This window comes from Passer domesticus, chromosome 2 (genome assembly GCF_036417665.1).
Source record: "Passer domesticus isolate bPasDom1 chromosome 2, bPasDom1.hap1, whole genome shotgun sequence".
Taxonomy (NCBI): Eukaryota; Metazoa; Chordata; class Aves; order Passeriformes; family Passeridae; genus Passer; species Passer domesticus.
Window position 1 is genome coordinate 46,210,907 of NC_087475.1, and position 19,091 is coordinate 46,229,997.

The 19,091-nt window shown below is 34.2% G+C and overlaps 1 protein-coding gene and 1 long non-coding RNA gene across 3 annotated transcripts in view; one reads left to right on the top strand and one right to left on the bottom strand.

The window, feature by feature from the left end:
* Positions 1-1,953: 1,953 nt before the first annotated feature.
* On the top strand, positions 1,954-16,209 carry SLITRK6 (SLIT and NTRK like family member 6). Of its 2 annotated transcripts, XR_010355949.1 has the most exons (3): positions 1,954-2,517; positions 5,811-8,616; positions 15,741-16,209. XR_010355949.1 is itself a non-coding variant. In XM_064408460.1 (2 exons), exon 2 carries the CDS (start codon positions 5,826-5,828, stop codon positions 8,346-8,348), a length of 2,523 nt encoding a protein of 840 aa, XP_064264530.1. In that variant the 5' UTR covers positions 1,954-2,517; positions 5,811-5,825; the 3' UTR covers positions 8,349-13,240. The 2 variants fall into 2 exon arrangements, 1 of the variants encoding a protein (XP_064264530.1); XM_064408460.1 differs by lacking the exon at positions 15,741-16,209 and having other exon boundaries at positions 5,811-13,240.
* LOC135293860 (uncharacterized) overlaps positions 5,792-19,091 on the bottom strand; it is a 248,147-nt gene continuing 234,847 nt past the window's right edge. Inside the window, exons 7-8 of the long non-coding RNA XR_010355952.1 lie at positions 7,871-7,985; positions 5,792-5,932 (exon numbers count right to left, since the gene is read on the bottom strand). This is a non-coding gene — a long non-coding RNA (uncharacterized LOC135293860). The remainder of the gene's footprint in view (positions 5,933-7,870; positions 7,986-19,091) is intronic.

The following is a 19,091-nucleotide window of genomic DNA, read 5'->3' on the forward strand; positions in this document are numbered from 1 at the left end:
ATGAAAATTAACATTTTGAAGACTAACCTGCAAATCATATCCCTGTAGTAAATGTAAGTCCGACAGTTTTAGATTTTATATATCCAAGGTTCAGAAAATTTAAAATTGTCAGAGCAATTGATGAAGACTTGAAGTGCAGGGTATAAACCCTGTGTCAGCTCAACTGACATGCAGATGCACTTGCAGAATCACATTCTTTATAATAATCTGCTTAATTATTCATAAAATTATGGTAGAAAAACAAACATTAGCCATTTTTATAAATTTGATAAATATGCAGTTTTTGAGTCACAAATTCTATTGATAAACATTCTCAGTGGTTTTTGATTCTGCATGCTTAAGTCAGGAAACTCATATTTTCAGCAACTGATTTCTGGAAATACTTTTGTGATCATGTTTTACTCTTGTGACTGTCAACTAAAAATGAAATAATGTTGTTGATTTCACTTTTAACGTGAATATCTATATTTAGAGATATTCTCTATCTCAAACAGCCAAGCACAAGTGTTAACACTTGAAAAATTGTTCAGTAAAAATAGAAATAATATGACTTAAAAGTCATACATTCAAAACTAATAAAGGAAATAATGATTTTTTTGGCTGGTCACAGACAACGGAGAAACTTAGAGCCTTAAGAGTATAATTCCTGCAAATTTAGATTGACTGACAAGGTTCATTAAGAATAGCAAGTTGTAAAAAAACAAAAAAAGTGATGTGTTGAAAAGAATGGAAACCAAATTGCTACAATTCCTCAGGAAAATATAAAAAATATATAAATATATACATTTTATAATTTTATATATAAAAGCTTATGTATATGTGTGTGAGAAAAAGCATAGGACAAGATCTTGATAGCCTTGATAGCCTTCATCACACAGAACAGTAAATTGCAAAAGTCCTTTTGAGGTCAATGAGGCCACCTAGAGATCTATCAGTGCAAAAGAAATTACTGGAATCTGACTGGTTGGAGGCTGTAGTAAACAGTCTGTATAGTAATCCAAGGCACAATAAAAACAAAACAGAAATACTATGTTCTACAGGGCAAATATGCTAGAGCACCACATTTATTGTTGCTCACTGAAAGGTTTTGTGACTCTGCGGCAGTGGGATGAACAAGGAAGTAGCATTTGCTGCTTATAAAACAATCCCATGCAGTGCAGGAGGGATAAGGAAAACCCTCCCTGCATGGAATAAACATTTTCCTGTAGCTGTACTGCATCTTTTAATTACTTGTTTATGAGCACAAAGGAAATAATACCTTAAGCATGATACGTGCCTTTGCCCTCCCCCAAATCAGATCATTTTTTATCAAAGCAGTGTTTCATGGAAATAAAATGCAATCTCACATGGACAGATACCAACACTGTGCTAACATCTGTAAAACAGACAATTACAATCAACCCAGTCTTCTTCCTACAGAGCAGGATGGGCAGTTTTAAAAAGGACTGACAGCAGTCATTGTGCAAGCATAAGCACTAATATTCCATAATTTTATTTTTCCAAAATAAAGTATGCACAACGGTGCATGCTCACCTCTACTCCATTCACACTGAGTGTACTGGATTGAGAGCTTTACAGTCTCATTTATATATTTTAATAATTCTGCACTTCAACATGATAGACATATTTTCCAGAGGACAAAGTTTCCCTTGTGGTGTGTTTTGTGGAGTCTGTTTGGGCTGGAATGTATTCAGGTTTCTAAAGCAAGCATTTGCAGATACAAACTAAATGCAAGGACTGCCCAAGAGAACAAACTGCAAGAGCTGCAGTGGATGTTTTCTGTTTTTTTTTTTTTTTGCAAAATCGGGTATTAACAGCCCTTAAGCAATCTAGGAGATATTTAGCTGAATTCAACTTTCCGAGGCTCACTTAGATAGGGGGGAAAAGGAGGTGAGAGAAATTGCAGGAGGAGGAGCTGATCTGTCTCAAGGTGGAGCTGTATCTTGTATTAAATGACATTGGCAGATTAAAGCTCTCTGGTGGGGAAGGGCTTAAAGGCTGAGTCAAAAGCCAAGAAGTCTCTTTATTTACGCCTACCTCCCAGCCCCTGGCAATCTGACTAATAACAAACTGAGCTAACAAGAAAGACTAGAAAGAACAGAGAGAACACAGGAGCAGCTTGCATCTAAAAATCTGACAAACCAAGTGATCAAGTCAAGCTCTGCTGAGCATCTTGTTTGTTTACTGCATCCAAATGCTTGCAAACAGTTAACTATATGCAGAAAAGTCAGCCTAGCTGTGAAGTATGCTGTGAATTTTAATTGAGGAAAAAGGACAACTGCTTACAGGATGGTCTGACGTGCATGGCTGCCTGAAAGATTTTTTCAATCGAATGCTTTGTACTTTGTCTTCTGAACAAGGATTTTAACTTCATGGAGCTGTAGTATTACTGGAGCTTGCAGCAAAGGAAACTCAGAAGGAAGTGTGCGTTTTTCAGAGGGAAAAATTATATTACATGGAAACAGCTGCTCCAACTGTGCATTCCTGAGTGTACCAGGGAGTGTTGCTGCTGTACAGGTAAGAAAGACTCCAGTTAGTTAATTAGTTAAGCACATGAGACTTTCACTTCGTAGTACAAGTTGCATTTATTTTTCTGCATGATTTTGTATAACTTTTGTGTTAAATGACAACAGTTTATATTGTATTTTAAACAGTTTGCAGGCACATTTATTAAAACTGGTTACTGTGTAGAATATATGCATTAAAGGAATGCTGGTTTTGAACCCCTTGAGGGAGAGGAATGGGTGTTTGGTTTTATTTCAAATGCAAAAGTTGCCTTAAATGCATCATCTGACTGTGATTCCCTTAAGAATTTAATAAAATATCACAAAAGGTTTTAGAAATTACTAAGTCTTAGCTTGGGGCTTTGAAAATCACCAACTTTTTTTTTTTAATACCTGAATTAAAACAGCCAAACAAATGAGCCCCCAAGGATAATGAAATAAGGTCTTTCAATGTTTTAAGACCAAATCAATTATTACTTAGTAAGCATGAGAGGTCTTTTCTGTAAGATGACTACTTCTGGAAGTAGTCAAATTTGCGTAATAGAAAGAACTGTGATGTTTTTTAGTCTTTTAGAATTCCTACAGAGTTTAGTTACAATATGCAGTCTACAGTGACTTACATGAAAGCAGATAAAATGATAATAACCTTAAGTTACAATGTGGAATTTGCTGAAAAACCCCACCACATGAAAATATTTTTTTTCAAGTCTTTTAAATTACATTTTGTTGTATTGTGAATTTTTTTAGTTAAATGTTACTCATCTGTTACATGAGAGCAATTTTTATTTTACAATAGTAGCCCACTGAGAACTTCATTACATGTTTCTGAGTGTTTAGGGGAAAAAATGGAGAAAGGAAAAAAGAATACAACTCTCCTATTAATTTTTATTGTGTGTATATATATATGTGTGTGAGAGAGTTCTGGCAGTGCTGCTTACAGAAGTATGATGATGATTAAAATGTGAATGTTTTCCAATTGGTTACAAATGTTGTTACTTTCATCTCTGAGAGGAGGGCTTTCATTTTTATAACCTAATTTCTCAATATGTAATAGAATGCAACATGCCTTAAAGATTATTTTTTCCACTTAATTTTGCTCAGGGACTTTATAAGTGTTGTTTGAATTTGATGTGGATTGACACTGGAATTTCTAATGAGAAAAAGTGTACAGAAATAAAGTTGAATTAGTCATAGTGTATGTTTGAAGCCGGCATCTGTGTCAAGAGCTTGTATTTTTTACTTTGGGTCCCTGGAAAGGATAGTGATGCATGTAAAGCAAGAATAAGTCTCTAGCATAATATGATCCTAGAAATACTCTGCATACTTCAAAATAACATCTTGCCATGACGTGTCTTATCCAATACTTTTTGGGGAAACAGACTGAAAGACATATATATTAAACATAGGCATCTGGAGTTCAAGGAGGGTTATATGAGACAACACAATTATATTGCAATTACTGGAACAAAGATTAAAGATCATATTTTTAAAGACACTTTTTCTCACACTGTGAACTGCACTTACTACTTCTAAACTCATATTTCTAGTCTCACTTATCAGAAGTTACTCATGGAGAAAAACAAAATTCGCTGTGAACACATTTATTGTTGTTCTTTTTATATGTGTGTGTGTGTGTGTGTGTGTGTGTGTGTGTGTGTGTGTGTGTGTGTGCAATACTCATGTCACAGCATTTAAGTGCTTGCATGGGTAAAGCTTTGCAATCTGTTCTAAGGGAAGCTTTGAGAAATGGTGTTTCTAGTAACCAAGGTGCATGATATTCAAAACATGCATTGATGTGATGCCAGATCATATGACAACACTATAAAAATGTTCATGCATGTAGTTGAATTGATCCTTGCAAAAGATTCTAATCTTTCAGAAAATGACACAGTTGTGTAGTGACATTCTGTACTTCATGTTTGAATAGCCTAGTTTGAAAGATTCTGACCTTTATTAGATTGTTTACTTAAGATTCTTGCTTAGTTCAGTCCTCATATAAATAGCATACCCCATAAACATTACTAGTTTTTAAATAATCCATTGCATTTTCGGGGATTTTTTTTTGGTTATTATTTACTTTTTTTTGAAATGTGGAAATACTTAACTAAAGATTATAAACAGTGATTTCTCCCTATCCTATATATCAAGTACTATTGGTCTTGCTAGTTAGCCAGCCTTGACAGGAAGAAACAGAGAATCTTCTAATAGACTATAGGACAACTTCATTCAAACCAATACTAAATTACTGATTTAAACATGTGAATTTTACTTGCAACCCCATAGCTGTATTGTAATGATGCATTTATCAAGTGTTTCAAAGTCTAAGATCAGATTGAAAGGTGATAATTATATTACATAACATATGGTTGATATTGGTGATAATTTTTCATTTGTAAAGCACAGTCAGGTCCATATACATTTCACTGTGGAAACTGATGATTATTATAATTGTGAAGAGTTTAATATTAACCACAAAAAAGTTTGTCCTTGCTTGCTTGTGTTTTCTAGCATGCACTGCATTCTTAGTTCTCTTTTTTTAATGTTAATTATGTGTGCACATTTTTTGTATGTACATTACATACAAACGTTACATACTGTGTGCTGTGGCCCCACTATCACCCACAAACTAAAACATATGCATTAAAATTTAAGCAAAGAGAGATGATTATTTTGTCTACATCCTTTTCAGCTTGTGGGTACAAGGATTTCAGAGGAAATACCCTTTGATTTCCATACATAATGGAGAACTATAGAGAGATTCCCTGTATCCTGAAAGAATGGGCTTTTTCTTTGAACACATTACTGATCCAAACCAAATCTTATTTCTTCTCTTCAGCAGCTGGGTTCAAATATTATATTAGCTTTGATATAAGTTGCTTGGGACAGTAAATTATTACTGCTTTCCACTGGCAGTCTATACAGTATATATAAATAAAACCAACACACTCCTGATTACATGTTACTTTGGATATCAACATGAAAGTAATAAAGATTTCCCCTTATGACTCTGTTTATTCATTCAGTACATTAAACTAAATTTATATTCTCTAATTAAAAAATAATTCAATTGTTTTGCATGACATGATAGTACTTAGAAGGAGAAGTAACTCAATGACAAGCATTAAGAATGTTTTTTTCCTCACTGTTATGCCAGGGAAAATAAAAAAAAAAAAAGAAAAAAAAATCAAAAAATAAAACCCAAAACAACTCAAACAAACAAAACCACAAAAAAAAACCCTAAACAAACAACCCAAACCCTGTGAAATCATGACTGTATGATTTATTTATTTATTTTTTTTTTAATAGAATCTGCTGGACAAGATGAAGCTTTGGATTTTTGTTCTGTGCTCAATTGTGGTTGCATCTGATCCTTTCCAGTCACAGCCTTCTTTTTCTTCAGTCAGAGGATCTTGTCAGAGTTTGTGTTCCTGTGAAGAAAAGGATGACACCTTGATTATCAACTGTGACAAAAGAGACATCAAGATGATCTCAGAAATAAATGTCCCACCATCACGGCCTTTCCATCTTAATCTGTTAAACAATGGTCTGAGTATGTTACACGTGAATGATTTTGCTGGCCTTGTTAATGCTATTTCTCTGCATCTTGGTTTTAACAATATAGCAGATATTGAGCCTGGGGCTTTCAATGGTCTCAGCCTTCTTAAGCAACTTCATATCAATCACAATTCTTTGGAAACACTTAAAGAAGATACATTTAATGGATTGGAAAATTTGGAGTTTCTTCAAGCAGACAACAATTTCATCACAGTGATTGAAGCAAGTGCCTTTAGCAAGCTCAACAGGCTTAAAGTGCTTATTTTGAATGATAATGCCATCGAGTATCTTCCTCCAAACATATTTCGTTTTGTGCCATTGACCCATTTAGATCTGCGTGGAAACCAGTTACAGACACTGCCCTATGTTGGTTTTTTGGAACACATTGGAAGAATATTAGACCTTCAGTTGGAAGACAACAAATGGGCCTGTAACTGTGATTTGTTGCAGCTGAAGATATGGCTAGAAAACATGCCTCCTCAGTCCATAATAGGTGATGTTGTATGCAATAGTCCTTCAGTTATCAAAGGCAGCATATTAAGCCGGCTGAAAAAAGAATCACTTTGTCCCACCCATCCTGTTAATGAACTTGAAGATCCTTCAGGGTCACTGCCCTTGGTTGTGACCACCTCTATCAATGATAATCATCTGTCAACTAAGGTGATTCCTCTCATGAAAGCTCCTACTAAAGAACCAAGTTTAGCTCTTCATACTTCCAAGCCTACTACGTTTCCAGGAATCTCTTGCCCTGTCCCTTGTCACTGCACCAGCCATATGCTCTCAGGAGTTCTTATGCACTGCCAGGAGCGAAATATTGAAAGCTTGTCTGATTTAGGACCCCCTCCTCCAAATCCTAAAAAGCTTATCCTAGCTGGAAACATTATCCAGACGCTATTGAAATCAGATCTTGTGGACTATGCCAGCCTGGAAATGCTTCACCTGGGGAACAATCGCATTGAAATCCTTGAGGAAGGTTCTTTTATTAATCTGACCAGACTACAGAAACTATATCTCAATGGCAATCATCTTACAAAGCTAAGTCAAAATCTCTTCCTTGGCCTTCAGCACCTTGAGTACTTGTACCTTGAATATAATGCCATCAAAGAAGTTTTGCCAGGGACATTTAATGTAATGCCAAAACTGAAAGTTCTCTACCTAAATAACAACCTTCTGCAGGCTTTGCCACCCCATATTTTTTCAGGTGTTCCCCTTACCAGACTAAATCTGAAAACAAACCAATTTGCTCATTTGCCTGTGAGCAATGTCTTGGATGAACTGGATATGCTAGTACAAATTGAACTTGAAGACAACCCTTGGGACTGTACTTGTGATTCAGTTGGACTGCAAAAATGGATACAAAAATTGAGTAAGAATACCATGATGGGTGATATTTTTTGTAAATCTCCCGGGCATTTAGCAAAAAAAGAATTGAAATCCCTAAACAGTGAAGTCTTGTGTCCAGATTTAATAAACAGCCCCGCCCTACCAACCCATGCCAGTTTTGTAGTTGTGACAACTTCTTCTCCTACTGCCAACACCGCAGACACCATCCTGCGGTCCCTTACAGATGCTGTCCCACTTTCTGTTCTAATATTAGGACTGCTCATTGTGTTTATAACTATTGTATTTTGTGCAGCAGGAATAGTTGTTCTTGTCCTGCACCGGCGCCGGAGGTGCAAAAAGAAACAAGTGGATGAACAAGTGAGGGATAGCAGCCCTGTTCACCTTCAGTACAGCATGTATGGGCATAAGACAACACACCACACCACGGAGCACCCAGCTGCGACTCTCTATGAGCAACGAATAGTTACCCCCATGGTTCAGGTATACCACAGCCCATCCTTCAGTCCCAAGCACACCGAGCAGCAGCAGGAGGAGGGAAGTGAAAAGGAAGCTAATGATTCCAAATACCTTCGCCGAAGTCTCCTGGAAAGAGAGAATAGTTCCCCACTTACAGGTCCAAATGTCAAATACAAGACTACAGACCAATCGGCTGAATTTCTGTCTTTTCAGGATGCTAGTTGTTTGTATAGAAACATTCTTGAAAAAGAGAGAGAGCTGCAGCAACTAGGGATCACAGAATACCTAAGAAAAAATATTGTGCAGCTCCAGCCTGACATGGAAGTTCGTTATCCTGGAACACATGAAGAGTTGAAGTTAATGGAGACACTCATGTACTCCAGGCCAAGAAAGGTTTTTCTGGAACAAACTAAAAATGAGTATTTTGAGCTCAAGGCTAATTTGCATGCTGAACCTGACTATCTGGAAGTCCTGGAGCAGCAAACGTGAAGTGATAATACATTGGGCCAGGGCTGAATTTCTGTGATTTTGCTGTAAGGTGGAATCATTGTACATAAAAGTGCCTTATAAAAATATGTCAACAGTCAGAACTTAAGCACAGCAGTAATCCTAGCAAAGAAAAACTCAGGGATCACTGTGGGAAGCCATGGGGTTGTGAGCCGGCAATATGTCACACCCCACGTAAAGCAAGAATTTAGTGTGATTGAACTGTGGGAGGAAGATTGCTTAATGCACTATTCCTCATCATTTTGAAAAGGTGTGTATGCCATTCTCTGTTCTCTTCTCTGTTTGCCAGCCTGTGGAAAAAAAAGTTCATTATCTTTACCTTTTCTTTTTTTCCCTCCATTTAATTAGATTACTTAAAAAAAAACCCAAAAAGATCAAAAAAAAAGAAAACTCCAACACCTGTGTTTATATTTATAACCTTAGAGTGTATATGTTAGGTTAGTACATGCACTGCATACACGGCCACTGTCTACAACTACACCTTACATACCTTTATAATAAATATGAAAGGAGTTGAAAAGTTGTCATACTACATGCCAGTTAAAAAGGAAAACGGATAAAATACTTTTGTGTATTCACCCAGAGCCTGCAAATATTTAAGTATTCTACACAGAACTTTGTGTGAATTCTGTATCAATATGTGGAAGGAAAAATATGTATCTATGTTTACCCAACATCTTCAACAAAGAAAACTGCAAGCCTTTTGCTACTTTCCCTATCTGATAGCTTTACCTAAGTTTGGACAATCTTTTCTCAAGCTGCTGCTATAAGATATTGTGCATCACTGGTGTTTTGACTCATAATCCTGGGTAATTTGAAAAGCTACTGAGAATCAGCTGTAAATATGTTACTGTGTTTAATAAGTTTGATTTATATATATATATATATATACATATGTATATAAATAACTTCTGTGCTGGCTTTAAATATTCTTGAAGGAAATGAGTTTGCTGTGGCTAGGAATTTCCAAGTGCATATACAGGTCCTTTTCCACCCTAACCAAAAGCAACACTCAGACAGAATAACTGCAAAAACACACACATGAGGAAGAATAATAGTATTTAGCTATTTGTACAAAAATATATTTTCTGAAATTAGAAGAAAATAAAGTGTTGTGGGAAAAATAGGTTACAGACACATAGAACACTGCAGGTTTATTTTTGCAATGAATTCTCGCTAGATTTATATTTACTATTTATTCTGTATAATTTTGTATTTTTTTCTTTCCAACTCACAAGAAAAGAAAAAGCTTATTCCTGGCTAATTTTCAATCTAATCAAGGAACTGCTCTCTATTAATGAAAAATAAATAAAGAGTTTTTTAAATGTCTTTTTCTTAAAGGTCACTTTTTAAAGAAGGCAGCAACTTCTGCATGCACAAGTTTAAAACTACTTGGGAATTAAACACAATGATTCTCACTCTTGCCATGTGGACAGAAGCAACTTATCCTGAGTTCGCTAAGGTCATTCAATTTCTGTGCATGACTGATGTGGTGCCAAAACACAATTTCTGACCTGCATTTATCTTCCTCCAAGCAAATATTTTGTAAACTGACTATGCATGAGGTTTTTGGGTTTTTTTTCTAATTCCTATTTGTACAGTGAAAAATCAGTTTAATTACTACATGTATAGATATGTATGACAAATTTAGCATTGAAATCTTGTTAAACACAAAGTAAAAAGATATATTCTTTAGTTCAAAGTACTGTCCATGTCTTAACTATTTGTATATACAAATTAGAGTTCTTCATATTCTTCTACATAAGTTTTTGACAGAAAAATTTCCTATATTACATATGAAAGTCAGATTCTCAGTTCTTTCAAAGTTGCATAGACATAACAACTTTTATGGTGCTATACTAATTTCTGCAGTCTGAGGATCTGACCATCTTTTGTCTCTGTTAACAAATCAACTTCCTTATTAATATTTTTGAGGTGTAACCAGTTTGTTATGGAAGTAAAACTTGGTTTTCATAAATCAAAATTTCAGTTATTACAGAAGAAGTATTATTCCTTCTTTCTATATCTGAGAATAATTTAATCAGAAAACCTGTCTATTTTGGAAGATTATAAAGAGTAAATGTAGCGACAACATATTTATTTCATTGCTGTCTTTATTCCAAACTATGAAAGACAATATTGACTATTGCTTGTGCAGGTAAGAGTGAGAAAAAAGGGAAAATGTACTTGCATTAAATTAGTTTTATGATGTTATTTTAGATGTACTTGCATATTCAAGCGCATGTAAATGTGCTTTATGAACATGCCATAGAACCTATGGAAACTCATGCCTGGATCTGGAGGAGCAACTGGGGGACAGATGGGATGGCTTAGAGCATCAAAATGACCCTAGATATTTCCATTTAAAGAATTTAGTTCCACACAGGAAAAAAATTCAAATAAAGTTATTATATAGAATATTTAAATGCAGTTAAAAACTGAATTTATTTAATAGAAAAAGAAAGCTTTGACTGCTGAATCAGACCCATTAAATTGTTTTTTCAGATTCTCAGAGATCTCAAATTAGTGTAAGGGAAAAAAATCAGAATACGAATATACATGGTACTTGAAAACAGAGTTTATTATTTCAGTGTCAATGATTTCAGTAGTTATTTCCAAAAAGAAAAAGTGTGTAAAAATAACACCTTGCAATTGGCAAGACAAGGGGAAATGGTGATTCAAGCCCTCCGGCTCAAATTTAAGAGAAATAGCTTCGAACTAAAGACAATTGCCACATGCACAGATGTCACTTTGCTTAGTTGCTAACAGTTACTTGGCAGAATGTTGAGGACAACAGTGTGGCAAACATTCTTTTTCCTTGCAGCCTCAGAGCATCAGAAGGAAGAGTGAGCTAAATTAGTGTCAAAGGAAGTCAGTGACACAGCTGTATCGGAGCCTCGCTCAGCAGGATTAAAGAGACCTTTACCATTTAGCTTTCCTTCAGAAGGGAGAGTCATGCCTTTCACTTTATAAGGACAACTGTGCTCTGTGGTAGTCTCTATAACACCACAAGTGGTTTGGCAGTATCCAGAAATCTCCAGGATGTGTCTTGCTGTCCACTTTCCCATCATCACATTGCCTACTGGGCTGCCATGTAGTGAGCTTTTATAATGAGAAGAGAGGGGTCTGCCTTACATTCAGATAGTGATTTTTCAACTATGAGGAAAATTTACATTGCCAAAACAAAAAAGAACAAAGGTTTGACCTTATAGGATCATTCTTCAGCTAAAGAAAATCATTGTCTGCATATAAAAATAAAATCATGACAAAAGATAGGCATCACATAAAAAAGAAGGGTGTGATATTCATTTCTAGAAGTTCCTTGGAATATTCTAACAACTGGAAACGTGTCATTAACGTTATTGATGTTTGCAGAAAGCTGGGAATGGTATTCATAAATTTTCTTGTTAAAACCCTATTGTCATTTTTTTTTTTTTCAGTGACAGGTACAGTTAAGTGACTTGATATATTTTTACTTAGCTAGAATAATGGAGGTTGGAAGGCAAAGCATGTTTGACAGTGTGCAACAAAGTGGATCCATTTTTTTCCTGTCAGCATGAGAGTTTAATTGAGTGCGAGAGCAGTGCTTCGTCAAACACACTGGTGTAAGTGGCAGCTATGATGTTGTTGCTAGGGTACATCAAGGTAACCAACACTGCCATTTTTCACCTCACATTTGATTGAAGAAAATAAGTAACACCACAGACCTGTTCCCTAAATAAACATATTAAAACAATTAATTACACTGTTTTGTTTTCAACTGTTCTTATCTTTTAAACTTCAAAGAAGACGATTGTATTTATCTTTCTTTTTCTTCCTGCTACAGGTAATTTCCCACAAACTTTTAGCACTGGTAGTTGATTATATTGTCTGCAGTGATACCTCTCCAAGATTTTTAAAAGAAATAAAACACAACCCCACATTTAAAAAACCCTGTCCAACTAAGACTATAAGTGTATACATCAATTAGGACATTTGCCTATTCAGAAATGGTCCTGTATTTTTACACATTCTTTTCCATTTGAATGACAGATCAACCTTTCCATCATCTATTCCAGACTGAAAACTAGTTTGTACTTATTTTCTGTGATGTGTCAAACCTATCAAATTTTAATGTAATCCTTTTTAACTTGCAGTCATTGTTTCTCTGATTGGAAACTGAGGATCAATTTTCAGCTCCTCTTTGCATGACAAAAATGTTCTCTGTATGACTCCAAATGGAAGATGTTTGCCATGTACCACTTACTTACATACAAAGAGATTACTAATTGTATAGTGTGCTAAACTGAAGAAATAGGTTTGACCAGGATGGGAAACCACACCATCTCAGAAAGATTAATTTATTGTGTGTAAATAAAAAATAATAGTTATCACAAATAGGACATTATTTCACAGGATAAAGTAATAGCGGTAAGAGGAAAAAATAGAGACTGGATCTCAAAGTCACCACCAGATGGAATTCTGGACTATCGTTCTGAGGATGTCAATGTCTACAGCAATACACTTTATCAGTCACACCAAAACAATGTGCAAGTTTCATGTATATGTACTGAAATCATCCTGAGATTGAAGACCAATCAAACACTTAATTCAAAAGATCAGAAACTTTCTTAAGACTGGCACGTTTGTCTTCTATTGTACTCCTTAACACAGAATATCTGCATTTCCATTAATGAATTTCAGGCTCAGCCGTAGACTGCCCTCTGGCATTACAATCTGTTGCAATTGAAATCTACTCCTTCGAGAGTTCTTTCATTGTATACATTGCCTTCAGTGGTGAGTTCCTCTGAGGCCTGATGATTGGTGCACCACTGGGGATTTGAGACAGGGAAGATAATCTTGTGGTTATAAGTAAAAATCTTTCTTTTTTTCAATTTTCTGAAGTTTGTCATATTCTTGATGTTGTTTGAGGAGCCAAATCCTTTTGTTCCTTAAAACAGAAGTGAACTGTAGCTGGAATCAATATATTTTCCATAATGAAAAGATAAAGCATGGTGTTTTCTTTCCTGCACATCTCCTAACAGTCAGCCTTGGCTTTTTGACACAACAGAACAAATTCTAAAGAGCCACAGTCTAATGGAAAACAGCTAACCTTGAGGAAGAACATAAAAGGCCAGATGCTGTTCAACTCTATGAAAGCAAAATGCGATGATGAATTTTTATTTTATTTATTCAGCTTCACGAAGATGCAAGAGTGCAAGTACATGCACACAGTACATTTCATAAAACATTTACCAAAGTTTCATGTTCTAAGACATTAACTTCAAAACATTCACAGTATGTGAATATTACTACAAGAAGGACTACTTCTACTTGATTTTTACTTATAGTTTATGAACAAGAATGTTGGAATACAGAAAAAAAGAAACAATATGGTTTCATGTTTCAAGGAAAAATGCTATTTATTGTAATTTTAGCTGTTTGTTTTTGTTAAAAAATTCATCCAGATTGTTTCATTTTCAGATAATATTTTTTGCAATTTAGAATTTTAAAAATTCTTCTAGTGTTAATTTTTTACCAAATAAACTACAGAAGAGTAGATAATTAGTTTTTCAAATAAAAAGAAATCTGAAACATTTTATATATGAAGAAATAATATATCACGCCAGCATAAACTTACTTTTTAAAAGAAACTATGAAATTTATTTTGTCAGCTTATTAAAGTTAGAATTATTTTTAGTTTTAAATTAAGACAGCTCAGCATCTTTCATTTTTTCAAAATTCAAAGCCAACATAACACTCCCATAATGACACATATTTGGATTGAATGCATATTAAACAGTTCCATTCTAAGACATATTAAAAAAAAAAAACAAAACAAAAAAAACCCAAAAAACCCCAAAAACATTCACATATAATCTGCTACTTTCCCTCATTTTCCCTGCTGAAATGGTGTAGTACACTACATAGTACACTGTGCAATTTAAAAAAAAATTTAAAAAAGTACATTTCCTGGGCAAGGAGAACAAACTGGACAAATTCTTAATTCTTTTGATTCTTTGTAATATATGTTTATTTTGTAGAGTAGAATATAATGGATTCCCATCCCTGTAACACATCATGTTTACACAGCTCATATGGCATGCAAAAAAGAAGGATGGGGCCTAACTAGTAGACTATGCAAGCATGTTCTTTTGTAAGTGGAAAGCTGTTGCCATTGCAATTTTAAGATCTTGTGTGACAAATATCCTTTAGATATACCTGTTAGATCAGACCCCATACATATCAGATATTTATGAAACTTTATACGAGGAGCTTCAAGTTTGATACAAGCAAGATTACAGGATAGTTTACTGGAATCCAGACACCCTGAAATTTTAGGTACTTGGAAGGCAATGAAAAAAATCCATAATTTTTTACAGAGGAAAGGTTCTTGAACAACAGTTCAAGATTTAGGTTGCTTTTCTCATCTTGCTTATCTTGAGGTGTTCATTGTTCCACAATGTTGTATCACATTACTTAAGGATGAACGTAAAACATCATTAAATTGGAAATGTAGCATTTAGAACTAATTTTCCACAAAAGGTAAATGTTTCCATGAAAAAATAATGAAATTAAGATTAATATTTGGAGACTTTAATTGCCTCATGTGTTACACAAGTGTCTTTAAGTAATATATCAGTTCAGGAGAAATAGGGGGCAGGTGGCATTCCTGATCACTCACACATTCGGATTTCCTGAAGGGAAATGTTGTGCAGAGGACAGCTGTTTTCATGCTGCCGTACATGGTAGTATGAAGGCTAAATCATATTTTATACATTCTAAAGTAATGGTTTATTATAGGCTCTAAGGACTAAAATGTCATCTAAAGTTGGTCTTTTTGCATTCTCAGCGTCCATGTTTATTTTTATTCATAAAAATGACTGCAGAATATACTGAAGTTTTATTATTCCCCATATAAAAGCAATTACATAAAGAAAAAAATTCCCCTCTGGATTTTTGATTAATACCCTGATCCAAGGGCTATTAAAGCTAAGGAATTATGTTTTTCATATACAGAGTAATGCAAAAGCATCTTAGAAGTCTATGGTTTTGTCTGCACAGATACATATAAAAAAAAGTACTTACAAAAGCATTGGGATGTTGTTGTAACTTATTGTTTTCCAAACAGCCTAAGTTGGAACTAGACAAGAGCAGAGTCTGTCCTTAACTATAAGGCCTGCCCATGTGCTAAAAAATACCTCACAAATTTTATTCTGAATACTCCCACGACACAGTCTCCTGAAAAACAAAAAGGTATATGTCTGTTTCTTCCCCTCATTGTTTCTAACACCTAAGTATTCTAAGATCACAAGGTAGGTTATAAAGGTAGATGTGAATAGTAAACACCTAAAATACATTGGAATAATAAGAAAACTTTCTTCACTACTGCAGCACTGGGATACAGTACCTAAAGTACCCATGGAACCCCACACCCTTGGAGCAGGATGCTGGACTAGACAGCCGCCAGTGGTCCCTTCCAGGAACAATATCTGTGGTTCTAATATGACTCTGCAAAATATTTTTTAGGGCAAAATAGTCTACAGCTTTTCTTTCCTATACACAGGCTTCCTGAATATGAAGTTAAGGAAAAAGGCAATATTCACCAAACATTGTCATGAAATAAAAGCTTTTCACGTAACGCTTGTAAGATGCAGAAATGCAGTCATTTGCATGCTGCATCAAATAAACAGTACTTCTTTGATAGTAGTATATTGGTGATGGTGAACTGTGGCTACCTAAGTTTATTATTAAAAGCATTTTCTTCCAGAAGAGATGACTTCAGATTTCTAAATAAAATACAGAAATTATCTGAAATGCTTGAAGAGTGATCCCTTTCTGTACTGGTAGAATTAATGATCCTTGTTTTCTTGACATACTGCTGGTGTAATTCTTCACTTATTTCAAAGGTAACAATCTAAGTTTTTCAAAAGTTCTTCCAGATTTTAAAAGTATTCAATATATTTTGTTTGTCAAAAGGACAAATTATTAAGCAATATATGAGTAAGGTATGTTTTAAAGTAAAAAATATTTACATAAAAATTCCACTTTAAATCTTTCATATTATGAAGCAACACTTGGAACAAGACTCTTTGGTCTAAGTGCTGTACTTCATGCTACTTAGTAATCAGCTATTTTAAAATCCTCCTATGATATGTTATCTGTTACCTGAAACCCAGTATTTACATATAGATTTAGGGCAAATATTTATGCAATTATATTTCCATGTTTCTTAGTCTTTAAGTATTTAAGTTAGCTATTTTTGAAGACTGGCTACTGAATGGATCTTTGATTTGTCCTAGGATGGCTGTTAGTAAGTTCATTATATGCATTTGTACACATATAACATACATATATATCTTTATGGAAACCAAATTTCTCAGACCTAACTAGGGCTATATCTGGAAGTGGTTTCCTAACTTTGCTAATAGAGTCTTTTTTAATAAAAATACCTATAATTTATATGCTTTTGATAGGTCTGTTATATATTAATCTTGTAAATTAAACCTCTGAAAGGTAGTGCAAACACGGATATGTTCTTACCAGACCAGTTATATGTGACCTCCACCCACATGTGGAGGAAGCAAAGGATTGAAATAATCACAGATAGTCATCCAAAATATTCCATAGAAAATATTCTAGCTTGAGATTAAACATGAACATAAGAGTTTAAAAGTTTTTAGAAGGAGACAAAAATAGAAACTACTTGTTATCCCTACAATTTAAAAGCAGAAAATTACACATCAATCATGTAAATCTTTGACAATCAGCATCAATAAAAACGGTATTTGTTTTCTACCTAAATATGTAAATATACTGCCACATAGTTTTGAAATTTTTATTCCTAGATAAGAAGCTTACTCAGGAAAAAAATGCCCAAACAGCTATGGAATTTGGCTGATGTAATACACAGTTGTATTCTCTTGGTACTGCAGTGAGTCCTTGGTCTCACTTCTAAAAGGTGTATCCAAGAGAAGACTGAAAACCATTGTGTTTTAAAACAAAAAAAAACCCAAGCAAACAAACCATAAAGTAAAAAAAACCCACAACAAGAGAAAAAAAAATTCTTAATTTTAAAAAGGGTACAAAAAAAAATCATTAAAGTATTTCAAGTAGGTATCAATTGTTCTCTGTGTAACCTATCACATTTTTTCTTTATCATACATCTCCTTTGTTTTATTATTTTCTTTCTTATTTTAACTTTCTTTTTTCAACTTTTTTTTTTTCATCTATGTAAAATATTGTGGCCTGGTTAAATTTAAGTTGTGGGGTTTTAGGAAGCAACTGTTGAAGTGTATGTTGTTCACCACTGGCCAATGATCTCTACACTGATCTTTTAAAACAACACAGATCCTTAAGGTCTAATAAACTTACTAATGTATAACTTATTATTTTTATTATTTTCTCTTTTGTAAAAAGATCACAATCAAACAAATATTTTACACAAATCTCAAAGATCATTGTGTAAAAAGATCACAATGCAAACAAGCAAATATTTATATAAAGAGAAGATGAAGAAGAATTACATCTCAAGCTGACCTGGAATTTTCCATCAAAGTACAGCTTGATGGAAAAATCTGTTTTGCTTTAGGAATTATATGCTTTCCTATTCCCTAAAATTGAACATATTTATGAACATTTTTTAATAAATATTTTGATATTTTACTTTCTGTTTTCTTACAATCCTCAGCAAACTTAAGTTCCAACTTTTTAATTTGACTTAATGTGTTTAAAACACAACAGCTCATTTGCATAGCATGCTAAGATTATCAGTTCTCATTACCTTAGTATAAGAATACAAATTACTAGGTTTGTGTGCCAGACTCTTAAAATGCATTCCTGGATGGGATCTCTCATACCAACTGACTGCCAGCCCTGCAAGCCTCTGCGGGATCTGCTTTTGGATTAGTTGCTGATGTTTATTCCAACCTTCTAAAGGAGATTGTGAAGAAGATAAATGGCACCATGTTTTTAATGTTCACATGGTAGATGAAAGAGCTAAGGAACTTATTACCACAGCCTGAAACAGCTTCTACTGGTTGATCAAAAATCTTTTACTGCAATTCTGTTCTAACTAGTATAGAGACATGAATTGGTAAATACTGAGAAATCTTATTTTTAATATATTTAGGAAATTATAGAGTCATCTCCTCTGTAAGATCTTGTTCTATTTCCTCAGGTTTTATGGGTTTTATTTTTTTGTTCTTTAATTTTTTTTTCTTCTTCTTAAATACTACATAATTTTCCCTGATATGCAGGAATAGGCATAATATTTTTAAGAATAATTGCTGTGGAGCAAGGGGAAGCTGGGTAATATATTAATGTTACTTAATTATTTGTTCTTTACCATTTAAACATCGTCCTCTGACTGAGTCTTCAGCTTTACCTGTGAGACTTTTCCTAAAGAGAATATTTTTATTGTTTCCACCATCAAAGCAGGAACTAAAATTTGAGAGGAAAAGATTTACTGCTAACATATCTATGGCAGAGGTTTGTGTGGTTTTCAACCCATTTACCTACTAATCTTTGTTAAGCTGTTGTTGTATTGATGGATCAGTTTTCTCACTCCAGCTGCCATTACACCTGTTTGTCAATCATCCCTAGTAAACATGGATTGAAATACAAAACTCGGCTTGCCCATAGACAGAGTAAGCTTCAAATTCAGGAAATTCAAGAAGTAATTCCATCTTTGATAAAAGGTTTGAATTGTCTGTATGAAAGAAAGGTGGTATATCAAGCATTTCC